Source organism: Phoxinus phoxinus (genome assembly GCF_949152265.1).
Source record: "Phoxinus phoxinus genome assembly, chromosome: 10".
Lineage (NCBI taxonomy): Eukaryota > Metazoa > Chordata > Actinopteri > Cypriniformes > Leuciscidae > Phoxinus > Phoxinus phoxinus.
In genome coordinates, this window is record NC_136885.1 from 4,608,141 (window position 1) to 4,632,492 (window position 24,352).

General features: G+C 40.3%; 1 protein-coding gene across 2 annotated transcripts; it reads left to right on the forward strand.

Annotated features, from left to right (window-relative positions):
• Positions 1-1,451: 1,451 nt before the first annotated feature.
• On the forward strand, positions 1,452-21,973 carry lin28aa (lin-28 homolog Aa). Of its 2 annotated transcripts, XM_079625276.1 has the most exons (4): positions 1,452-1,577; positions 3,124-3,299; positions 8,845-9,029; positions 20,226-21,973. In XM_079625276.1, the coding sequence occupies exons 1-4, from the start codon at positions 1,568-1,570 to the stop codon at positions 20,428-20,430; spliced, it is 576 nt and encodes a 191-aa protein (XP_079481402.1). In that variant the 5' UTR covers positions 1,452-1,567; the 3' UTR covers positions 20,431-21,973. The 2 variants fall into 2 exon arrangements, with proteins under 2 accessions (XP_079481402.1, XP_079481401.1); XM_079625275.1 differs by lacking the exon at positions 1,452-1,577 and having other exon boundaries at positions 2,992-3,299.
• Positions 21,974-24,352: the final 2,379 nt, after the last annotated feature.

A 24,352-nucleotide genomic window follows, 5' to 3' on the forward strand; every position in this document is an offset into this window, starting at 1 on the left:
GCAAATGTAAATAGTGATGTGAGAAATGCACCAAAGCGACTGAGAAAAACTGTAAACCAGTTAATGCAGGTGCTATTTTTAGGTTTGTTTTTTCAGTGCATCATCGCCATCTTCATCATTTCATCGTCATTAACCCGTGATAACGTCCCATACAGAACAACGATGTTTCAAAATCAAAAGATCGATTACACACATTTATCTGATCACAAATTTATTGTGATCATTATACTGATCAATAATACTGTGTGAAATTAATCAAATGCTATTGAATAAATAAGGGCGGTGAATGACAGTAAACTAGGCTGCGCGTGCACGAACATCATACGGAACAATACAGTACACAAGTGTTAGGCTATTAATTTTATTTAATTTATGCAACTTTTACTGCACCCACACACCGGACGCGAATAGCGCGTCAGGCGCGAGTCATTTCAATGTTAAATCAATGCAAAGACGCGTTATGCGCGTAAAACGCACCATTATGCAACATTTCATCATTTGCCCAGATTTTAGATAATGCTCTTGTTTTATAGCTAAACAAGTGAGAATATTTACGAATAGCCTACAATTTAAATGTTAGGCTATGCCTACATTTGTTGTAAACACGATGATTTTGTAAAGTGGTGCACATGAATCCTCAACTAGAATCTTTTGAATGTTTGGACATTAAAATTAGTTGTAGCCTAATTCTTCATTTTTGTTGGCCGTAAGATCGTTTAAAACTGTGCTATAGGCTAGTCTACTTAAAATTTTGGTTTATGACGATGCAATCCTTAAACCACGGTCAAAATGACCAGAAACTGCAGCGTGGCTTTTTAAACATGTTGAGACCATTTAGAAATGGTTCATTTAGAAACATCTAAAAAAAAATCATTATTATTTATTATTTTAAATATAATAATTATTTAAAAATATAGGCCTATCGTTATGACAAATTTGCCTAGCAAAAGAAAGAGAATGCAAAATTTGATCTCCCAAAAGTTAACAGGCCTACACATTTTTATAATTTCTTGGGTCAAGAAATAATGTTTACATGCCGGGCGATATCGGTGTAGCCTACATCCTACAAGACAAAAATCGAGCTGTGCCGATCGCTTTATGCTTAATCTAATCCGATCAAAGGAAAACGCGTTTACATGACCACATGCATTGTCGCTTAGCCTATTGCATATCGCGCGCATTCTCATTGATGTTCACATTTTCCAAAGTGTCAAACGAACATCTAATGTTGGGTTGTTGTGGTCACCTATGTGGAAGACTTGGGGGCCGGACTCTCTCTGTGGGATTGGTCTGTTTGGGGGGGGGGGGGGGGGGGGGTATCCATTGAGGAATGTGTTGGTCATCCTGGAGGGGAGAGTGATTGGGAATCACGTGGACTTGACCGAAACTGTGAGAGAGAGAGAGAGAGAGAGAGAGAGAGAGAGAGAGAGAGAGAGAGAGAGAGAGAGAGAGGTCGAGCATGAGAAGCATCAGTAGGCTTTATTGCAGTGACCGATCCTGAGAGATCACCTGGAGAAACGAGATTTAACGCAAACATCCCGAACTCAACAGGCACAGAGTGGAGCCCATGGCAGAGGGTATGGCTTTTTAATTTCGAGGTTCTGGCCCTCTTCATCAAGGTGTTGCTTGTTTAGGGGACGTGGGGGGCTGGGGGTCCCTGCATTGTCTTTCATGTTTCCGTGTGGTTTTCCACTCCTCGTGTAGCCTAAGTGAGGTTATCGTGGAGCTCCTCTTTGTTTTGCTCCCGTTTCTTCTTGAGTTGCGAGAGTGTGTTTTACATGAGACTTGAGGAAGGTTTCAGGCCCGTGATGGTCGCAGAAGAGAAGGATTTCATTCCGCTCACCATGGGTTCAGATTTACAGCAGGACTGTCCAGGTGAAGTAGCGAGTGTTTTCTCCGGCGGGTTTCACCATGTTAGCGCACATTTGGAAAGTCTCCATCACTTTGGAAAGAAACACCTAAAAGAGCCAGCATGTGTTGCCAGTGAGACCAAGAGGGCATTATTAAAGTCATCGATTTTTAAACTAATATACACCAATAATAGCTATATCAACAATTGCGTGGTTTTCCTACTTGTAAACACAAATAATACCAAGAACTCAATTTTCACTGGTTGAAATGTTAATTCATGATATCTGTAAATGTAGTTCATGTTACACTTGATATTTCTAATATCTGAACATGTATTTCTAATATCAATAAATATGAGAGTTATTTCAGATATTTAAACTGGCTTTCTTAGTAGTAACAATCACATTCATGATATCAGAAATTAACATGTCAATTTATGACAATCGAATTATTGATATAAAAAATGAAAAGAAAAATTTTGATATCAAGAATAGACATTTGCACTATTAACCTTGATAATAAAAATATGATTTGTAGTAAGAAATTGAATTTCTGATATGTGAAATTGGAATTTCAACTAGAAAATCAATTCTTGATATCAACACTTGAATTTGAATGGCAGACTATGGTGACATTTAACTAGTGAAAATACAATTACAGATATGAAGAATTATCAAGAATTCATATCCTGGGAATGAAGAAAAGTCAAAACGGCTTGCCATAATACTACTTATTTCCAGCTTTCTGCACTGTAAAACATCAGCGTGTTCTGATGTTCATTATTTTGTCAAAAAAAAAAAACGATAATAAATATAGTAATAATACTACATTGTTATTCTGCTTAAATAAAACTGTGTTTAATGCTACAGTTTACGCCACTTTATTCGTAAACGTGCAAATATGACCCAGACTAAAATGGATGTTTGAGCTGTTTTAACTGAAAGCAATCTTAAAATATGTCACTGCCATTGTTTTGTCTCAAAATTCACACCAGTAATGTTTTTTTCTTCTTCTAAGGCACGTTTATAAAAGCTACTGAAATGCCCTAATTGAACAAAGGCCTAATCCAGGCTTAATCTAAGCTCTCTCTGTGAAACCAGGCCTAAAATAATTTGTCATTCTTTTTTTTAAATACAACCACTGATGGTTTCTATGTAATTTTGGCCAATTGATTTTATACTCTTTCTGTTATATTCAAATTTCGAAATTCCACATGCACACACATGCATTTATTTCCCCTCTGATGGTAAATGTAAATGGTTTTGCTTGCAGGAGGGTGTACGAAAACCGAGGAGGAGGAGGGGCAGGCCGCCGAGGAAGACCCTCAGTCATACCATGGTGTGGGCGTGTGCAAGTGGTTCAATGTTCGGATGGGTTTTGGGTTCCTATCAATGACCAGACGAGACGGTGTGCCTTTAGAAACTCCAGTTGACGTGTTTGTCCATCAGGTAAGTGCTGAGAAACATTGGACAGCAGGTTATTTAGTTTTAAATCAGCTATATCAAATTAGATAATAATGTTTAGGTCCCAATAACAATGTTATATATAGACCAACCAATAAGTTTGCATCACCCTGGTTCCCTCAACAAAAAGCGGAAGTGGTAAAATACGTTTATTTTCTGGGCTTTGGCTTAAAAAACATACTACAAAAAATACAATTGGTGTTTTATTACCTTTTTGTTATGCTTTGGAAAGCCAAAATCTGAAATCTAAAATGGCTTAGTCTGCTATTAACAGATTCACTGCCCAAACTATTTGAACTTCTGCAGTAATTGCATTGCTCCACCCTGGTATGGTTAGTATTTCTCTCTCACCTCACATTTCCCACGTAAGTGCCATGTCTTAAAACAATAGTCTGGCCTGTCGGCAAGAGCACTTTCAAGGATGACCCCTTTAATCTTGTTTCCTGTCATAAAGTCATTAGCCACAGATATGTGGAGAAACATTTAGGAGCCCCTTTGTATGGGTGACCAACTGGGTGGCCATTTGTGTCCCGAGATCTGCTGCGACTTCATACAGACCGGGAATGTGCAACTTCCTTTAGCATTATTCTGCACTTTTAGCACATCACAACCCCCATGAACAGCACATTAAGAGTAGTAGTGGACCGTGTACATGCCTGTCAGTGAGCAAACTGAAGATTTGTCAAGGGGCTGACTGGGCTTTTCAATGGCCAAAACTGATGCAAAAACAAGATGTTTGATATAATACCATTATTTACAGAATACAACTTAATGATATTATACACATATGCAAAATTGAGGTTAATTGGACATTTGTTTCACAGAGTATAAACTCATTAGAAATATTTGAAAACATGAAATGTCCATTAAACATGGACAAGGAACCGACGAAACGGGTCAAGTCACCTTTATTTATATAGGGTTTTTCCATATCGAATCTACCAAACTTCTCAAATTTTAGATTTTGTTAATATTTTTGATATTATAAATAGTGATGAAAGTCAAAATATTAATTGTAATGGGTGTATATTGACTGAGTAATCCACTATTTTGTAGAGGAGGGTCGGAATTACAATTTTTACCTGAGATTTGGAGCCAATTTACATGGGGGGTAAAGGACTTTAGAAAGATGGCAGCATCATTATATTATATTTACACAGAGATTGGTAGGTCTATTAATTGTGAAAATATGTTGATTCTAGCAATCTTTGTTGCATTAGATGCCAACCCTGACCGAGTCCCAAGTTTGCATGCCTGTAACTTCAGAAGTATATAAAAGATATCTTAATAGTTTTGCTTTTTCACAAACATTTCTTTTGGCATCTTCATTTTAAAGGCGCTATATGATTAAATCCCAGAGATCAGATTGTTTTAAAGCACTTTCACAGTTATAAACAGGAAAATAATCACAGAATTAATGCACTGTAACAAATTCCTGTAGTTTTCACAGCATCATTACTGTAAAATGAGCAAATGCTTACTGTAGAACCATGATTATACAAACTTCATCAAATATAAGACAATTCAATTCTGCTGTAAAGCATCTCTAAAAAGACAGTGTCATTCTAGGCTCAAGTCAGTTCAGTGTTGATTCAGTTCAGTTCAATAACGGTGGAAAGTTCACCAATTACGAGACAAGTTCAGTTCCGCGATAAGCATCTCTACAGAAGACCATAGTGTCATTATTCAGCTCGAGTTTTCTTCTCATCCAATAGTGTCAGTGCGGTCATCTCGATAATATTACTGAATGTTAAGTGTCTTTTAAAGCCCAACTCAGCAAGCCAAAGGCGACAGTGGCCGGCTTCATGGATGATCCACGAGCCACACACACGTCTGTCCTCGGCTACACAACATTAACTCCGCTGCTGGTCTTTGTGAGCGCAAACAAAAGAAGAAGAGCGTGACAGATCCTTCCTATATCTGTGGCGTTTTGCTTCTTATTATGTCAAAACCTGCTTGCTTGTGATTTCTCCATCACCTAATGGATCATCTATGTTCGTACATACACAGATCCAGTCCATGTGCTCTCTTCTTAGGGTTTTTACTGTAGGAAGGGCTTGTCAGTGAGATGTCAGTGGGAGGAAGGGAAATTGGGGGTCGGGGGTCACACGTGTCTATAGGGAAATACGTTAACGGTCACTTTGACCCACACACAATGGACGTACTTGAAAGGGAACACCGCATCTGCCACAACACAGTTGTAACCAACAATGTTTCCTCAAAACAAACACCTCTACAGATCCTCGTGGGGCCGTTTACATCACATCAATAAGAAGACCTGTAATACTAGTCATCTAAGGCCAAGTGATCCACTGACGGATACATTTAATGTGCCTTATTTCTTATAATCCTATATAAAATATCCAAGAGAACTAGAATACTTTCTGAATTCTCGGTTCTCAGCTAAATGTTAACTAAGCTGCATAAACTCGAACTGATATAATGCTTGTGCTCGATGGCCGTGCTTTTTATTTGTTTGGGGTTTCATCTTTTGTTAACCAGGTATAGACAAACCAATTATGCTTATTTAAATTTTTTATTTAAAAACACTGTCAGCTTAAATGTTTTTATCTTTCCTGCTGAAAATAAAAATTGCATGCATTTTGTCGTTAAATTCTCCTCTTAGTATAAGATATAAAAAAGCTCATTCAATAATACAATAATAAAAATCATCCTGCCCTGACACATTGGCTTTTAAGATGATTTAATTAAAATGAGTATCAATTAATTTCAGGACGCCTAATATTACTTTACAAACGTATGTAATAATTTCTGAATTACAGTAATGATTTACGTATCATACATACGTGTTTATGTTTTTTTTAGTTTTTTTGCATAACTGGAAGCTATTGACAGTTTGAAGAGGGAGATTTGCATTTCACAGTCGTGAAAATAATGCTAAAAACCTTACTGGTCATATGCAATACATTATTTTGTGTAAAATATGACCCGGACATGTTTCATGAGATACTCACACATCATCCATCATGTAGAAGCTGTTCTTCTACTTCTGCTTGTTGTGTTTATCAGAAGAATGTGAAAGGCAACATTAATACGAACAGCAATGCATTTGTTTTAATGCATGAACAGAATGCCATTGTTAGATTTCGGTAGATTTCTAATATCTTGTACTTCTAATAAACTACAAGGTAGCATTGGTTATATGAATATGACTTGTAAAAGGCTTTAGGTTTCAGTCATCATTCACCCACCTCATGTTGTTCTCCATTTTCTTTATTTCCCTGAACACAAAAGGTGAACTGTTTGAGGACTGCGCTGCTCGCTCTGTTGAATGCGATGTCAATAATGGGGACTGAGGCTTTCAAGCTTCAAAGAACATAGAAGTGGCCATACTACTCTTGCAATATACTCTAAACCTTCTCAAGACACTTCTGAAGATTGAGCTGTGACTTTGATTAAACATTGAATTGTTGAATTGACAATAAGAATAAGAACATGTAGAGAAAAAGAAAGGGTGAATTTCCATTCTCATCGACTTTAAGAATTATAATTTTTTTATTTAGCATGAAAGAGAGTAAGGCATCCAATGAGCGTGAGTAAATGATGGCGAACTATAGAGCGTGCAGCGATGACTTTTTTTATTTTTAAGCCAACTCATAAGCTTGCATTACCCTGGTTCCCTTAAAGTCCCCCTGTGGTGAAAATCCAGCTTTTAATGTTGTTTATGTGTCTATGTGGTGTTTTTAATATGCTTTAAGACAAACCATGTATGTGCAAATTCATAAGTCAACACCATTGCTGAGTATTTCCTCCAAAAACATGGTTTGAAATGTAACTCGACACCATTGCCTCATTTAGTATATGTGGTTCTATGAATATGCAAATGAGCCCCGCCTCCACTCACTCACTCACTCAGAGATCCACTGGTTGACGATCACACGTTGATCTGATTGGTTACAAGGTAGTGTGTGACGTCAGAAACACCAGCGATTTCAAACCGTGTTTTTGAGACTGTCTTTGGTTCACTGCAGTTTTAAGCAGAAAATACTCAGCAATGCTGTCGACTTATGAATTTGCACATGGTTTGTCTTAAAGCATATTAAAAACACCACATAGACATATAAACAACATTCAAATCTGGTTTTCAGCACAGGGGGACTTTAAAGAATCAGTTCAGGTACTACATTTACACTTGGCCAAGAGCTCATTCATGACAGTGAATATGTTCGCCCTCAAGCCAAGCAACCATTTGAAGAATTTGTGTGGACCAGCATCCTTCCCAGCGATCAGGGAGTGAGACGTGTGTGTGCTGTGGGGGGATGTGTGTGTGTGTGTGTGTGTGTATCAGGAATGCTGTAACCTGGGTCGGGGGATGGTGTAGCATGGGTTTTTCACACATAAATCAGTCGCTTTCTCTTTCATATCCCATAAGAATGCACATCACACAATCACACATACAGATGCGCACAGGGCCGTCTTAAAATCACTGCGGTCCCAAATGTGAGCTAGTTATGGGGTGTTCGGGGCTCCCCCTAAATAATGTGGATTTTTCTGATCTACATGTGCATTTCAAGACGTTTGAAAGACAAAATAAATGGATAAGAAATAGCTTTAAAACCACGTCAGTGGGCGGTAGATTTATTTTTCAATACATGCAATCCTAATTTCCATTACTCTTTCTTTTTCTCTCAGTCTCGTGATCTTGCCGTGTCTCTTTCCCTCCTAAAGCCGAGCTCTGACTGATAGTCTTTTAATTTGTGTCTGTGTCAGTGAAGAAAGTAAACTGAGTCAACTGACATTTATGTTTTATGAATTATTTTCTTAGACAAGTTAATTTACTGAAGGCTATCAACACTATAGGTAAATAAGTTTATAAAGTGTATTTACAATACGTACACGTTCATTATTAATCTTATGCCTAATATGTTGAACACGGCTTCGTTCATGTTTCTTGTGCCCTCACATTGACCGTTACTAATTATTACATTACATGAATCACGTAAATTATATAGGCCCTTTTTTCAATTCAAAATGGCAAATTAGACAAAATTGTATTAGTTTGCCATCTCTATCCTAAGACAGCTGTCGAATATGAAATGTTTAGTTTAGCTAAATACATTTTATTGCACTTTATGACCATTTACTGAAGTGTCGGGTCGGGTTGCGCTAGAATTTGCGCTCAGCGACTTCTGTGAACATAAAGCCCGCCTACTTTGATTTGATTGGTCATCTCAAATATTTTGGCACTGATGAGCGGTGTTCTTGGTGATCTTGGTGCTGTGCAATATCCTTGCAGCACTAAAGCAGTGTTAATACGATATTAGGCAATTATTTCACAACATTTATTATGTACGCCTCAGAATAATAGTGAGGTCCGGACCACCTCGGTGACCACATGGATGCTGTCCTCTCTGGGCCTTTGTGCTTAAATAGTGTCCTCTACATTAACACAAACACATTTCCAATCTTACAGCAAAATATTGCCTTCTTCATGTATTTAATTCAGTTTCTAAATGAATGTGGATTTGGTGTAGTGGCATTGCTGAGGATGTTTTGCTGCTTTTCTCAGAGTAAACTGCACATGGAGGGTTTCCGCAGTCTGAAGGAGGGAGAGGCGGTCGAGTTCACGTTCAAGAAGTCCTCCAAGGGCCTCGAGTCTCTGCGGGTGACGGGTCCTGGAGGAGCTCACTGTGTGGGCAGTGAGAGGAGACCCAAAGGCAAGAGCGTCCCGAAACGCGGAGCCAAAGGAGACAGGTGAGTCGTCTCAGAGCTACAACATGACCATTCAGATATTTAGCTTCAAACAGTCTTTGTACAGCTGGGGCAGTGAGCAGAAGGGCCGTTTCCTCTTTGTTACTGAGAAACATGGTTCAGGGTGTAAAATCTCGGTGCTGTTTGGTTGTATGGGATACAGAATCTATTAACTTAGGAACGCCAAGGCACTCGAAATAAGTAGAAAAAAGTTAAAAAGCCTTTATTTCATTGATGGCTTAAACATTAAAATTGGTGACAGATCCACCTACGCGTTGCGGCTTTACATGCCTTCGTCAGGGTGTGTGTAACCAACAACATCTCAGGTTCATTTTTAACAACAGTTAATTAATCAAATTGCAAACACCTGGTCACTCTGTGTAAAGAGACAATTAAGAAAATTGACCTGAAAAGACCTATAGAGAAAAAAAAAAAAAAAATCTATAGAGGAGAGAGGAAAAAGGAAAAAAAAGAACTAAACCTATACCAATATCAAAAAATACCAATAAAGTATGCAGGTCAAAATGCGCCAAACTCTATTGTATACATAACTTTTTTTATAAATCAAATGACATAAATTGAAATTAAAAAATTAAACAATGTATAAATCATACAATGCACAGCGCAGCCCAAAAAAAAATAAAAAATAATAATATTAATAATTAAATTAACTATACCAATATCATAAATACCAATTAAGTATGCAAGTAAAAATGCACAAAACACTATTGTAAACATGACATGGCTTCTATTTCATAAATCAAAATACATTAGTCAAAAATCATACAGTGTGTAAATCATATAGATACACAGCGCAACCCACCAAAAAAAAAAAAATTCATACCAATATCATACCTGTCACAACTGGTAGGAAGGATGATGGAGACGAACGTGGAATTAATCCTTTCTTTAATAAAGTAAAGTCAGGATACAAAGGAACAGGTGAGACAGCATGTGAAACACAAACAATACCGGACACTGAACAGATAACAGACAGGAACTCAAATACACTGTGATGATGAATACAAATGACAGGCAGCTGTGAGGAAGTGATCAGTGTCCATGGAAACAGATTGGTGGCGGGAAACAGACAAGGAACCACAGGTGAAGACAGGTGACACAGATGATGAGGACGAAGACTGTAACGCCCCCCTTCAGCAAGGCGCGACCTCGCGCCGTAGAACAACAAAGGGGTGGGGGGGTGGGCGCCCTGGAGGCTGATGACGGGGTGGCCGATCTGGAGCAGGAAGCCTCCAGGGCGGAGCCGGACGTGCAGGCGGCCAGGGCGGAGCAGGACGTGCAGGCGGCCAGGGCGGAGCAGGACGTGCAGGCGGCCAGGGCGGAGCAGGACGTGCAGGCGGCCAGGACCCTTCGGGCGGCCATGGCGGTGTGGACCCTTCGGGCGGCCATGGCGGTGTGGACCCTTCGGGCGGCCATGGCGGTGTGGACCCTTCGGGCGGCCATGGCGGTGTGGACCCTTCGGGCGGCCATGGCGGTGTGGACCCTTCGGGCGGCCATGGGAACCGTGTCGGAAGGGCCTCCACGATCCCCTCAGAGGACTTATTGCCCCCCCCCAAAATTTTCTTGGGGAGGTCAGCACTGGAAAGGACCAGCGGCAAAGACGGGTCTGGACTGGACGGGACCAGCGGCGAAGAGGGCTCTGAGCTGACCGGGGCCAGCGGCGAAGGCGTTCCTGGGCTGGATGGGACCAGCGGCGAAGGCGGTCCTGGGCTGGATGGGACCAGCGGCGAAGGCGGCTCTGGGCTGGACGGGACCAGCGGCGAAGGCGGCTCTGGGCTGGACGGGACCAGCGGCGAAGGCTCTGGGCTGGACGGGACCAGCGGCGAAGGCGGCTCTGGGCTGGACGGGACCAGCGGCGAAGGCTCTGGGCTGGACGGGACCAGCGGCGAAGGCGGCTCTGGGCTGGACGGGACCAGCGGCGAAGGCGGCTCTGGGCTGGACGGGACCAGCGGCGAAGGCTCTGGGCTGGACGGGACCAGCGGCGAAGGCTCTGGGCTGGACGGGACCAGCGGCGAAGGCTCTGGGCTGGACGGGACCAGCGGTGCAGGAGGCTCTGGGCTGGACGGGACCAGCGGTGCAGGAGGCTCTGGGCTGGACGGGACCAGCGGTGCAGGAGGCTCTGGGCTGGACGGGACCAGCGGTGCAGGAAGCTCTGGGCTGGACGGGACCAGCGGTGCAGGAAGCTCTGGGCTGGACGGGACCAGCGGCGAAGGCTCTGGGCTGGACGGGACCAGCGGCGAAGGCTCTGGGCTGGACGGGACCAGCGGTGCAGGAGGCTCTGGGCTGGACGGGACCAGCGGTGCAGGAGGCTCTGGGCTGGACGGGACCAGCGGTGCAGGAGGCTCTGGGCTGGACGGGACCAGCGGTGCAGGAAGCTCTGGGCTGGACGGGACCAGCGGTGCAGGAAGCTCTGGGCTGGACGGGACCAGCGGTGCAGGAGGCTCTGGGCTGGACGGGACCAGCGGTGCAGGAAGTTCTGGGCTGGACGGGACCAGCGGTGCAGGAAGCTCTGGGCTGGACGGGACCAGCGGTGCAGGAAGCTCTGGGCTGGACGGGACCAGCGGTGCAGAAGGCTCTGGGCTGGACGGGACCAGCGGTGCAGGAAGTTCTGGGCTGGACGGGACCAGCGGTGCAGGAAGCTCTGGGCTGGACGGGACCAGCGGTGCAGGAAGCTCTGGGCTGGACGGTGGATGGGAAGTGGGACTGGCGGTATCCTCAACGGTGAACGCAGATCCGCAGGACGCCAGCACCCACTCCACATATGCTGAGAAGCTCCCTCGAGGAACCTCCCCAGACAACTGTGCACATGTGGCAGCGTTGAGTCCAACTTTCAGGAATGTGCACAGGCAGTCGTCCGGGAAGGTGGTCAGATGAGCAAGACCCAAGAATTCTTCCAGGTGTTCCTCGAGGGAGCGTTCTCCCTGCTCAAGGCACATGAGTCTCACCGCTGGGAGGTCCATGGTGCAAGCAGGGGTAAATACGGGAAAAAAAACACTGAACCCGAAAACGGGAAAAAAAGAAGAAAATATACCAAAGCGTTCTTCTGTTTACGGTCCGGTATTCTGTCACAACTGGTAGGAAGGATGATGGAGACGAACGTGGAATTAATCCTTTCTTTAATAAAGTAAAGTCAGGATACAAAGGAACAGGTGAGACAGCATGTGAAACACAAACAATACCGGACACTGAACAGATAACAGACAGGAACTCAAATACACTGTGATGATGAATACAAATGACAGGCAGCTGTGAGGAAGTGATCAGTGTCCATGGAAACAGATTGGTGGCGGGAAACAGACAAGGAACCACAGGTGAAGACAGGTGACACAGATGATGAGGACGAAGACTGTGACAATACCAATATAATTGACCTGCATACTTTTTTTGGTATTTTTTATATACGAAGGCATGTAAAGCCGCAACGCGCAGGGGGATCTGTCACCAATTTTAATGTTTAAGCCATCAATGAAATAAAGGCTTTTTAACATTTTTCTACTTATTTCGAGTGCCTTGGAGTTCCTAAGTTAATTGGTGCATGTTAGTACCTTGTTATTAGTACCATGTTATTACCTAAATATTAAAATCAAAATAGTACATATTTGAAAAAGGGTGCCACCCCAGTGACAGCTTTTGTTCAATTCTGGGAATGAATCAACACATTTTCTGAGAAGCACCTTGAAGTTTAATGACCTTGAGTCTTGGGATCCCCACAATCTGGAAATCCACGTCAAGGCTCCAATATTCCCATGGCGCACATCTTTTTCATTCTTCACTAAGGGGTAAAAAGAAGTTCAATATACTGTTTGCGAACATCCTTGTGCCACCCACATTGATGAGAGCGACGTTTACATGAATATGTTAATTTGTGATGCGCGCTTTCCTTTTAAACAACAGAATAAACACACATCAAAAATGACAGCGGTGAGAAAACAGCGGTTCAGAAAGCATCTGATCATAGTGACTTGGATATGTTTGAACCAGCTCTGCAATTTAGCAATTAAGACATGTCATGTTTATTTATATAGCACTTTATATAGATCGCTTCAAATCAAGGAGCTTTACAGTATTAAACATGAACAACAGTGTCAGTGTCTCTTTCCATTAGAAGTACAGATTCGGTTTCTATTTTAAAGCGGCTCTCCAGTGAAGTCAGGGCCTAAAACTAATAAAGAAAGTTTTTTTTTTACCAGCCATAACACTTTTTATTTATTTTTGCTAAAACAGGCAGTTATGACACCAACATTTTAGATACCAGTGAAAATGTAAAATTTTCAGGTACAGAAACTTCAAAAAAAGTAAACTAGCACTGCATACTCTTCACTGTATATATGAAACCTATATTAATCCTTATTAAAGTTATTCAGTCAAGAGCAGTGAGTGATTTTTCTGTCTTTTGCTGTTTGATAAACATGAAGGACACAGACGACAGCAGGTAGCCCTATATATTAGGCTGCTGTCACTTTAAGACCTCATGCAGGATTCAATATACTGATGCACATGCATTTTCTTTCTCAACTGTTTACATTCACTTAAGACAAAACTGACTATGTTTACGAGGATACTCGCCAATAGATTTTCAAGCGCAAAAAGATTTAAGAAAGTTAAAATTAGTATTCGTGCACAGTCACATTTCGGGGGTTTGCGCACAGAAAACTTCCCACATATCGAGTAACGAATTGAGTTCCCCTTCGCGTCTTCTTACACTTGAATATTTCAATTGGCGAGGTTTAAACTTTCGTGATGATTCTGCACTGGCCTGTCAACTGTCCAGACCATCATTCACGTTTGTTCACGTTCATGTTCTCACAACATTGCATTGCTAGAATTTATTTAAAAAAATCACATACTCGCCAACACTGATTTTTACTTGCATTTGGCGCTTGACAAGTGTTCATTTTTGGCCATGAGTTTAGTCATGTTTTTACTTGTATCTGAACTAGAGTGCGGATCAGGCCGAATTTTTCTGTCCGAGCCCGGCCCACGTCCGACAGAGCAGTAACCAAACCCGACCCGAGCCCGACAGGCACAAAGATATTTATGTCCGAGCCCGCTGCTTGTTTGTGTGGAAAGCCCGCTTTTATTAAGCAACTGTAGGAAGGCAATCGGAAATGTCAACAGGATGAGCGCATCAGCGCGCGGAGCAACAAGCGCTCTTAACACCAGGCGCGCGCACATTATGCACGTGTTTCGTTGTCACGGCTACATAAACAAATGTCCGCACACAGGAAGACAGATCTTGTGGTAATATTTTACATGTATTTTAATCACAAAAACGAACATTTGCATCAAGTGAAAGCATCAGGCACATTGGCTACCTACATAATAAGCTCGGGACGGGTATCCATCCTCTAATCTGAACAGAAGAAATTAATCAGAAAAGATTTTCACATCAAACAAGGTGGAGCCACACCTACGTATTACATCATCACCACGGACCAATGGTAGTGCAGTGGAGTTTACCAGCCAGTTTACCGGCAAGCTGTTCAGAACAAACACAAACAAACTTTGCTTTGGCTGTATTTTGTTTAATATTATGTCACACATGTTCGTTCTTCGATTTCGCTTAAAGTATATTGGTGCCTTTAGAGTTAAAGATTTTGCAGTGGGTTCCAGTTAATCACTTAATTTTGCAAAATTAGCTTGGTTTTGGCAGTGACGTTCGTGCGAGTGCTTCATACATCGCTACAATATTGACAGTGGACCGGTTTGACTGCAAAATTTTGCTAAAATTCAGATAGTTGACCACACATTAAGGCTTGCATTAAATGTCAAACCCTGCTTCTTTTTGGAAGGCATTTCAGGGCCGTAAATATTTCCCACTAGCCGGTTTGGCTTTGACGTTGAATCCTTTTATTGCTACCCTGCCAGCATATTTGATGTGCACATGCAATTAATGAAACTGTTTAAATCGAGAAAACAGGAAACAGGAAATTTTACAACGACCTGATTTTTGATATTTATCAGCATTTGTTGCACATGTAAAAGCACTGTCACTGTGTTGTATTACAGGTAGAAATAGCTCATCCTTTAGGTAACGCTTGCCTGTTGTGACTTCAATATCAGTGAGTAGTGCTATAGTGTGTGTGTTTGTTTTAGCAGCTCATGAGGGAGAGCCTGAAATCCCTCTCTTTGATCTCTCCAAAAATGTGTTTCGGTCATCTCCCCCTCCCCCACCTCTGCCCTCGGTTAGGGCTCTCGATGTGACCCGGATCAATAACTGGTTAAAACGCCTGGTCACTGATGCATTTATACCTGATGGAAATCCCCCAATCCTGAGGTTGTTAAAAAAAAAATGCTTACAACTGAAAGCAACTTTCAATTTTAGCTACAAGGATGATCACCCAGTTTTTGCATAAATGTAATTATTAGTCATCCATTTGCATACATAAAGCGAGGACTTTATTTAGGATGTTCTAGATGTATGATTTGGCCCAGTCCGTTCTGATTATTGTGAAAGACTCAGCGGTGACAGTATCTCCGCGCAGATCTTTACACCCTCAGAGGGTCTTGCGTTCGATACATCCCTGGAGCGCGCTGGCCCTTTAAGAAGAGCCACATCTGTCCATCATGATTATTCATCAGCTCAGTGGACTAGCTCATTGCTTTACTGAAGCAGCCCTTGTGAAAGAAGAAGGAGCATACTAGTAAAGAGTGCTTAATGCAGAAACAATATACTTAACAAGAATATACTTCAGTGTGAACCGAATGGATTTTCTTTAAACACTTAAGTGCATGTTATTTAAAATTAAGTGAAAATATATTGTAGTTTAAATTAATATTTAATGGAATTAAGTGCTTTTTTTGACCCTCTCAAGTTGGACTTGAGTACATCTTTATATTCATAATTATGTATATTATCTTTAAAACTATGGTTAAAGTGAATGTACTACTGACAAGCATTTATGGTAAACTAAAATATACTTGAATGTAATTTCTATTGAAACTTGTATGACTTACAGTATATTTTTAATGAGGAAGTGGCGCCTCGATACATTTAAAATATATTCACTTTAAATGTAATATTAAACACACTACAGATAAAATTATAATCAAGTACTTTACATGTGCTTTAGTATGTTAGTCAACACATCAATATATGTGTGTGTGTGTGTGTGTGTGTGTGTGTGTGTGTGTGTGTGTGTGTGTGTGTGTGTGTGTGTGTGTGTGTGTGTGTGTGTGTGTGTGTGTGTGTGTGTGTGTGTGTGTGTGTGTGTGTGTGTGTGTGTGTGTGTGTGTGTGTGTGTGTGTGTGTGTGTGTGTGTGTGTGTGTGTGTGTGTGTGTGTGTGTGTGTGTGTGTGTGTGTGTGTGAGAGAGAGAGAGAGGTTTGAAGTATTACTACAATTACACAATTACTACAGGATTTGAAGATTGCACTTTCATTGCTATTAATCACACTTGTTTTTCACAAGCCAGAATAAAGTGTGAATGTCATACACACTCAGTTCCTGCTTCGACCTCAGGATGTGGAGTTTATTTAATTGATAACAGATGAAGGTGCCCGAGAGGGGTCAGGGGTCAGGATCGCCATGGAAACTGCATGTGTTTAGGGACTGGGTGGGGTGTTTGGGGGTTAGGGCTGCAAAAGGTCATAGTTCATAGGTTGCTGCTGCAGCTTTTCTCAAACAAAGGGCGTCATTGGCTTCTTCACGCTGCGCCTGCTGTCGGCCCGTGCCACACTGTGCTGATGAAGGCCTCGGGTCAGTGCCTGTAAACCACCCTGAGGTCCCCTGTGCCCTCGGTCAGGCGCCCACATGACCTCCGCTGAGTGGACATCAATGACCCGAGCCAACCACACATATGCCACGGGGAGCTCCTGGTGTCAACTCTGACAGCCTGGCCATGAATTCAACACTTTCACAATACACTTTATTTAGAGTAAAAGTGACACATTTTATTTTCTTTGGAAAATCTGAATATTCAGCGAACTTTAACCCTCATATTTGATATGATACGCCTCTAAATATACTACATGCCTTCTTTAGTCTGATTGATAGTTCATACTTTATAGGATAATTGTAAAGACATCCACCTTCAGCTCTTCAGTCTTTTTGCTGAGAACTCTTTTTTTCTGATTTTAATAAAGTAAACGTACAGTATGAATAACTTATATATTGTTATGTAATATGTCAAGATGAACACTTACTGGACTTCAGCAACGTACTGTAGGCTTACTTGATTCTCCATATTCTCCATATTCTTATATCATGTTAAAATGCATTAAATATGATCCATCAGGCTTTTGAGGAAAGTTTATTAGTTCATCTCTCAATCATCATTGCATCATATCATAATCATCATATTTGAAAACTACAGACCTTTGATTTAAAACTAAGCATTTAGATATTATCTTACTACGACATATTATTGTCAGATATAGAGGGACAGCTGATATTTATATGATTTTATGTAAGTAGTCTATTGATTTACATTACAATTTTTTTGGTCATATAAATATTAGCAACTGCACCAAATTACGTATGTTTTGCTCAGTTTGAGCCTCTGAATAAAACTGAGCTGTTTTTCCTCCTCAAATATGAGCTCCAGATTCACACTATATCATGCTTTATGAATATAAGCCATAAAAGCCACACACACACACAAAAATTAATATCTCATGAAAATGAACATTTTAGAATGGCCGGCTTTTTGATGGTGACCAGCAGTTTGTTTTACATGTAAACACACTCACTAAATACTTCGGTAACACTTTACAATAAGGGTGCACTAATAAGCATTAGTTCATGCTTAACTAATGCACAGATAATACTGAATTAATGTATTACTAATGATGATCTAAGCTATTCATTAATGATTGCCTCATTAGCAACTGATGAAGAGTCTGTCTGGTTAATATATTAGTTCATATATTAATTGTTATTAATTAAATGTGTAAGTGTGTATTAATTCCATAATACCTATTTTATTAACTAATAGTGTTAATTAATTTGTTAATTACCACAATGAGCCAAAGCCTTATATTTCAACTTCCAGATAATACAGGTAAACTAATATGCATTAATACATTATTAATTACAGCATTAGTAGTGTGTCAATTACTACAATGTTTTTGGAAACCAGTGTTTAATAAACAGCTTTTATAAACTCTAGTGATGGTCATTAATGATTAATTAATCATTAGCTAACAATCATTATGTTGTGACTACTTATTGAGGCACATCATTATTAACTCATCATCTAGTAATTGTAGTAATTGACACTCTACTAATGCTGTAATTAATAATGTATTAATGCATATTAGGCTCATTGTGGTAATTAACAAATTAATTAACACTATTAGTTAACAAAATAAGTGATTATGGAATTAATCCACACTTACATATTTAATTAATAACTATTCATACATGAACTAATATATTAACCAGACAGACTCTTCATTAGTTGCTAATGAGGCAATCATTAATGAATAGCTTAGATAATCATTAGTAATACATTAATTCAGTATTATCTGTGCATTAGTTAAGCATGAATTAATGCTTATTAGTGCACCCTTATTGTAAAGTGTTACCAATACTTTATATGCCCCAAACTGTTCAATAAGTTACAGAGCCCTTAAAGTAACGGACTTGGTGATGAAGATTATGTTAATGCTTTCGCGTTCTCTCGCAGTTGTTTTGTGTTCCCCGTGAAATTCTGCATTCGCTCGCAAAGAAATCAAAAGTTTTGCGTTTTTACTTTTTCCTCCCATCGCATATTTTTTCCCGCCATCATGTCCCTTTAGGGCTTTGTAATTTAATTTCTGTCATTACTCTCCCTCATGTCGCTCCAAACCTGTAAGACCTTCGTTCATCTACGGAACACAAATAAAAATGTTTTTGATGAAATATGAGAGCTTTCTGACCCTTCATAGACAGAAACATTATTTCAACTTTCAAGCCCCAGAAAGGTAGTAAAGACGTCGTTAAAACGAGAATATGACTTAATTCAACAATGTATTATCTTCTGTGTCGGTCTCCTACGCTGTTGACGTAGTGTAAACAGTGCAGCGCTTCCTTCCATATGACGCTTTTCCATTACCAGTACCAGCTCGACTCGCCTCGGCTCGCTTTTCGCTCCGTTTTAGTACAATAGTATCTGGTCGTCATGGCGACGCCGCAGGAAACTGCCGTGACGTAATCTTCTACGCGAGACACACACACAGGACAATGGAGGAAATCGAGTGTATGCTGTTTTACATAATATTAGTAATGGGTATATCACGCAATCTCTGGCCAAACTATTTAAAAATGCCGGGGTTATTCAGGATACTCCGTCTGGCGCGTGCAATGATGACGCAGTGAAATGTGACGATTCTCTCTGACCAATCAGCAGTCTGCCGTGTTTTCACGTCACAGTATCGCCTCAGCTCGCTCAGAACCTCCCCGAAGGTGATACGAAAAAAGTATCTGGAAGCAGGTACCGGTACAACTTTTACACAGTGGAAAACCAAACAAAGTCGAGGCGAGGCGAGTCTAGGCGAGCTGGTACTGTGTAGTGGAAAAGCGCCTATTGACAGAAACATTATTTCAACTTTCAAGCCCCAAAAAGGTAATAAAGACATGGTTAAAACGAGAATATGACTTTATTCAACAATGTATTCTCTTCTGTTTCGGTCTCCTACGCTGTTGATGTAGTGTAAACAGTGCAGCGCTTCCTGGTTCTACGTCAGAACGCCGGCTCACTATTGGCCAGCTCCGGCATCAGCATCACACACATGTCGTAGTGCTCACATGACCAGCGTCGGCCAATAGTGAGCCAGCGTTCTGACGTGGAACCAGGAAGCGCTGCACTGCCTACACTACATCAACAGTGGAGGAGATCTGACACAGAAGAGAATAAATTGTTGAATAAAGTCGTGTTCTCGTCGCTTTATAACATTAAGGTTGAACCACAGGAGTCACATGGACTATTTTAACGATGTCTTTACTACCTTTCTGGGCCTTGAAAGTTGAAATAATATTTCTGTCTATGAAAGGTCAGAAAGCTCTCGTATTTCATCAAAAATATCTTAATTTGTGTTCTGAAGATGAACGAAGGTCTTACAGGTTTGGACACGGCACGAGGGTGAGAAATTAATAACAGAAATGTAATTTTTGGGTGAACTCACCCTTTAATTAGTATTATTCTTATGGGGATAGTTTTTAATCATTAATACATTTGCGATTATAATCTTTCCACAGGTGTTACAATTGTGGCGGTCTGGACCATCATGCCAAAGAGTGCAAGTTGCCTCCCCAACCCAAAAGATGCCATTTCTGCCAAAGTGTGGCGCACATGGTGGCCAACTGTCCCGCCAAAGCCCAGCAGTCGCCACAGGGCTCTCAGGGAACATCTGCGGCTCTCAAAGTGGAGGAAGAGGAGCACAGTCCTTCCCCAACCAACTGAGAAAACCAATCATATCACTATACTGGAAAAAAACAAATGCGTAATGCTGCTGTTGGAACTTCCTCAGGTCTATAAAAGCAAAGAAGAATGTCACTTTTTTTAGCGGTCTAACGCTCGGGAATAGAGCGGCTCTCAGGAATTTCAGTACAGTGTTTGGTGTAGTAGTTACCTCATATCTCACGAAGCGAGCTTCCTCGTCTAGAGTTGGCGATTGGTATAAACGTCTTATTCTTACGGATGATTGACTGATTTGAATGTTTCTGGTATTTCTTGATGCTTTTATGAAAATGTTTTTGGTGGTGGGTTTTGAATTGGGGGGGTTTTGGCAATTGCCAATTTTGCAATAGACTGTCCTGATCACCAGGGACCAAATGAATGTTAAAACCGCTGACGTGGCTCTCGTAAACCAGCGGCTCTTTTTACATGTGTCCAAAATCTGTCACTAGTGATCTGTGGTTATCTTCAAAACAATAACACGCTCTATTAGACATGAAAGTAAATAATCAATCACACTTTTATCTCTAAGCTTCAGTCCACAGTCAAATCTCGGCTTGATATTTGCTATCTCGTCTTAAATGCTGCTGATCTGTATGTTTGCTAGCGATATATTTTGTTATTTGTCTTTGACAATTGGCCTCAGGGGTTTTCTTGGAGAGAGATAGAGAGAAATAAGTTATTCTTCTGAACAAATGTTGCCCGTTGAAGACATCCGATCTCAAGCTGCCTGTATTGTATTTAACAGCCTTTTACTCCCATTTTACAGGAGGAGCTGAGAGACTTTAAAGCATATTTAATATATAGATATATGCATACTGTTTATGTAATCCAATTATTATCCTTTACCTATAGTATTTATTTATAGCAATCTTCTCCACAATGTAAAAGAGACTCCGGCTCCTATACCTCAAGCTTCTCAGTATTATTTCCAAAATACCTCAACCATCGTCTGATACTGATGAGCTTTACTTGTGTACGGTTGTGTTTGTCATCGCACTGATTTCTTGCTCTGTGCAGTTTATTGTGTGGAGAATCGTGATTTCTCTGTCTGTACTAAAGACGGCACTGCAATCAGCCTCATCTGACAGATTTATGTTTTATCCTCAGTCGCTATTTGACCTATAAATGCCTTTTACGTTAGCTGTGTTGAATCATGACTCTGAACTCAGGGAGTGTATCAAGCATGATTTCACACGAAGTGATAAGAATGATATTATTTTATTATAGGCCCATACCATCATGATTAACTTTCTGTGATTTGTGGATCAAACGGGAATGTAAATCCGAACTAGAATGCTGTGGTTGCCTCTTACATAAACTGGAAACATTGACGTTATCTAATCCATTCCTTTATGCAATTGTATTTGAGTTCTTGTTTTTATAGTATTTAATAAAATAAGGTATCATACAACGTTTTGCACCATTTAGATGTGCCAATGCTGTTTTTGACTATCCTGTTGAACTTGGGAATCACTTCTTGAACATTTGAATGTAATGTGAAGTTTTCAATGGTTTTTGTCATCCAATAAATTTAGTGAAATGTGAGAAAAAAACTGGTTGTGACCTCTTCCCTCAATGGTATACATGTATATGTATGTTCATTATTATAAAAATGGGAAAAAGTGCAAAGCGCGGCTCGGCGGAATAAGTCCCGCCTTTTAAGTAAAAGCCAATGGTCAATTGGTAAAGTCATTGAGTCACTGCAGAAGCTCTGGTTGCCTTATTTCCCGGCTCACACTTTTCTTATCCAAATTTTACAAGTTACAAAAAACACACAAGCAGTGCTGACTGACTTTGATCATGACCGTGTTCTCCGAGTCCATCGACTCGGGTATTACACACAATATTAAACAGAGCCGGGACCCGAAGTAATACATTGGGAACCCGGCTGACCATTTAGAATATAGACCCGAACCCGTACGGGTCCTTGGGTCTCGTGAAGTACGATTTGCAGTCTGTGAGGTAAATTAAACGCTATTGGCTATTTGAAAAGGGGGAGGAGCCATTCAATATGTCCCGCCTTAGCTTCCTGTTTCAGTGGAAATGATGTGAAGGCATCATACAAAGCTGAGCTCATACTTCAGTGGGCCTTTAAAGGGATAGTTCACCCAAACGCGGAAAATTATGGCATCACTCACCCTCATGTTGTTCCAACCCCGTAAGACTTTCATCTTTCAAGTTCATCTTCGGAACACAAATGAAGATATTTTGGTAACACTTAATATTACGACCCGCAAACAACTGCGTAAGTAAACCGAAATTACGGTGTACGTTTCTTTAATTATTGTGTACCTCCGTGTAGGTATAAGGGAACAATTTGTTAAGTTTTGGTAATAAAGGAGCAGATATACAAGCAAATTATTTATAATGTAATTATTTTAAAACTAACAGGTACCTATTCTGTTAATATATTCCAGGCAAAAATTGTACGTCTGTTGTATATAAAAGTTTTTATCACATTTCTGGCAAAATATGTTCTTGTGCAATGTATAGTTACAGGGTAATTTTGACATCTGTGGATTGTAAATTAAACTTATATATATAACTTATAACTTACCACGGGTAACAAATACTACTTACAATACGAAACAACACTATTTGCACAGTAATTACAGAGAAAGGTACTCTTATTAAGAAAACAAAACAAAAAAACTTTTAATTACACAGTATATCTGACATTTAAGTTTCATTGCAATATTGATAAGGTAAGTACTAAGTACTACATGGTACGTTCTAAATTAAAATCATAGCAGAAACAATTTTTTTTGGCTTAACGTTAAGTAGTTTAGTAATAAAAGCCAATAAATTTAAATACAGCCATATATATATAAGTTAAATTAACAACCCACAGATGTCAAAATTACCCTGTAACTACATTGCACAAGAACATATTTTGCCAGAAATGTGATAAAAACTTTTATATACAACAGACGTACAATTTTTGCCTGGAATATATTAACAGAATAGGTACCTGTTAGTTTTAAAATAATTACATTATAAATAATTTGCTTGTATATCTGCTTGTTACCCCTTTATTACCAAAACTTAACATATTGTTCCCTTATACCTACACGGAAGTACACTATATAATTACAGAAACGTACACTGTAATTTCGGTTTACTTACGCAGTTGTTTGCGGGTCGTAATATAAAATGTTACCGATATTTTTGATTAAATCTTAAATCTCACTCCTCCATTGGCTTCCATTGCAATTGGAACTTTGCCGGCCCAGAAAGTTGGTAAAAACATTGTTAAAATAGTCCAAGTGACTACAGTAGCTCAACCTTAAGTTTATCAAGCGACGAGAATACTTTTTGTGAGCAAAACTCCCCCAAAAATAACCCCCAATTAATGTTCTTCTGTGTGTTCCTCTGAGTGAGTTCATGTAGTGTAACAGCGCAGCGCTTCTGGGTTGTACGTCAGAACGGAGGCTCACTATTAATGGTATTATGGTAAAAAAAAAATGGCTTGCTGTCGGATCGAGCTATGAACTAATCCCCCCAATAACAGTCCTGCACGAGGAAGAAAAGGAGAAGAAGAGGAGGGAATACCGTTGTCATCTCCATGTAAACTACAAAAAATGCAAATTTGTGGAAACGGCGACTGCAATTTGAACCTTCAAAATGATTTCCTCAAAAACCTTAATTTCTTTTCGACAGAAAAACGAAAAACATGAACATCTTGGATGACGTTGGGTGAGTAAATTATCAGGAAATTTTAATTCTGAAGTGATACTCGTTCAAGAACCGCAGGGGAAACCTTGGTATTGGGGACGCATGTCTGCAGCAAGTGTTGAAGGATCTACAAAGTTGCTTGTACTTTGAAGTTGGACCATTACTTGGGAATCCTGATGAACACATAGTCAAGTGGATTTGCGAAGACAGAGCTACTTGTAATCCCAACTAACCCAGCACTTAATCACAA

Bases quoted from the DNA above. Each gene is read 5' to 3' on its own strand.
- lin28aa (XM_079625275.1), top strand. From the start codon at position 3,108: ATGGTTTTGCTTGCAGGAGGGTGTACGAAAACCGAGGAGGAGGAGGGG. The intron at 3,300-8,844 runs GTAAGTGCTGAG...TGCTTTTCTCAG, and splicing joins TTGACGTGTTTGTCCATCAG to AGTAAACTGCACATGGAGGG. The intron at 9,030-20,225 runs GTGAGTCGTCTC...ATCTTTCCACAG, and splicing joins CGCGGAGCCAAAGGAGACAG to GTGTTACAATTGTGGCGGTC.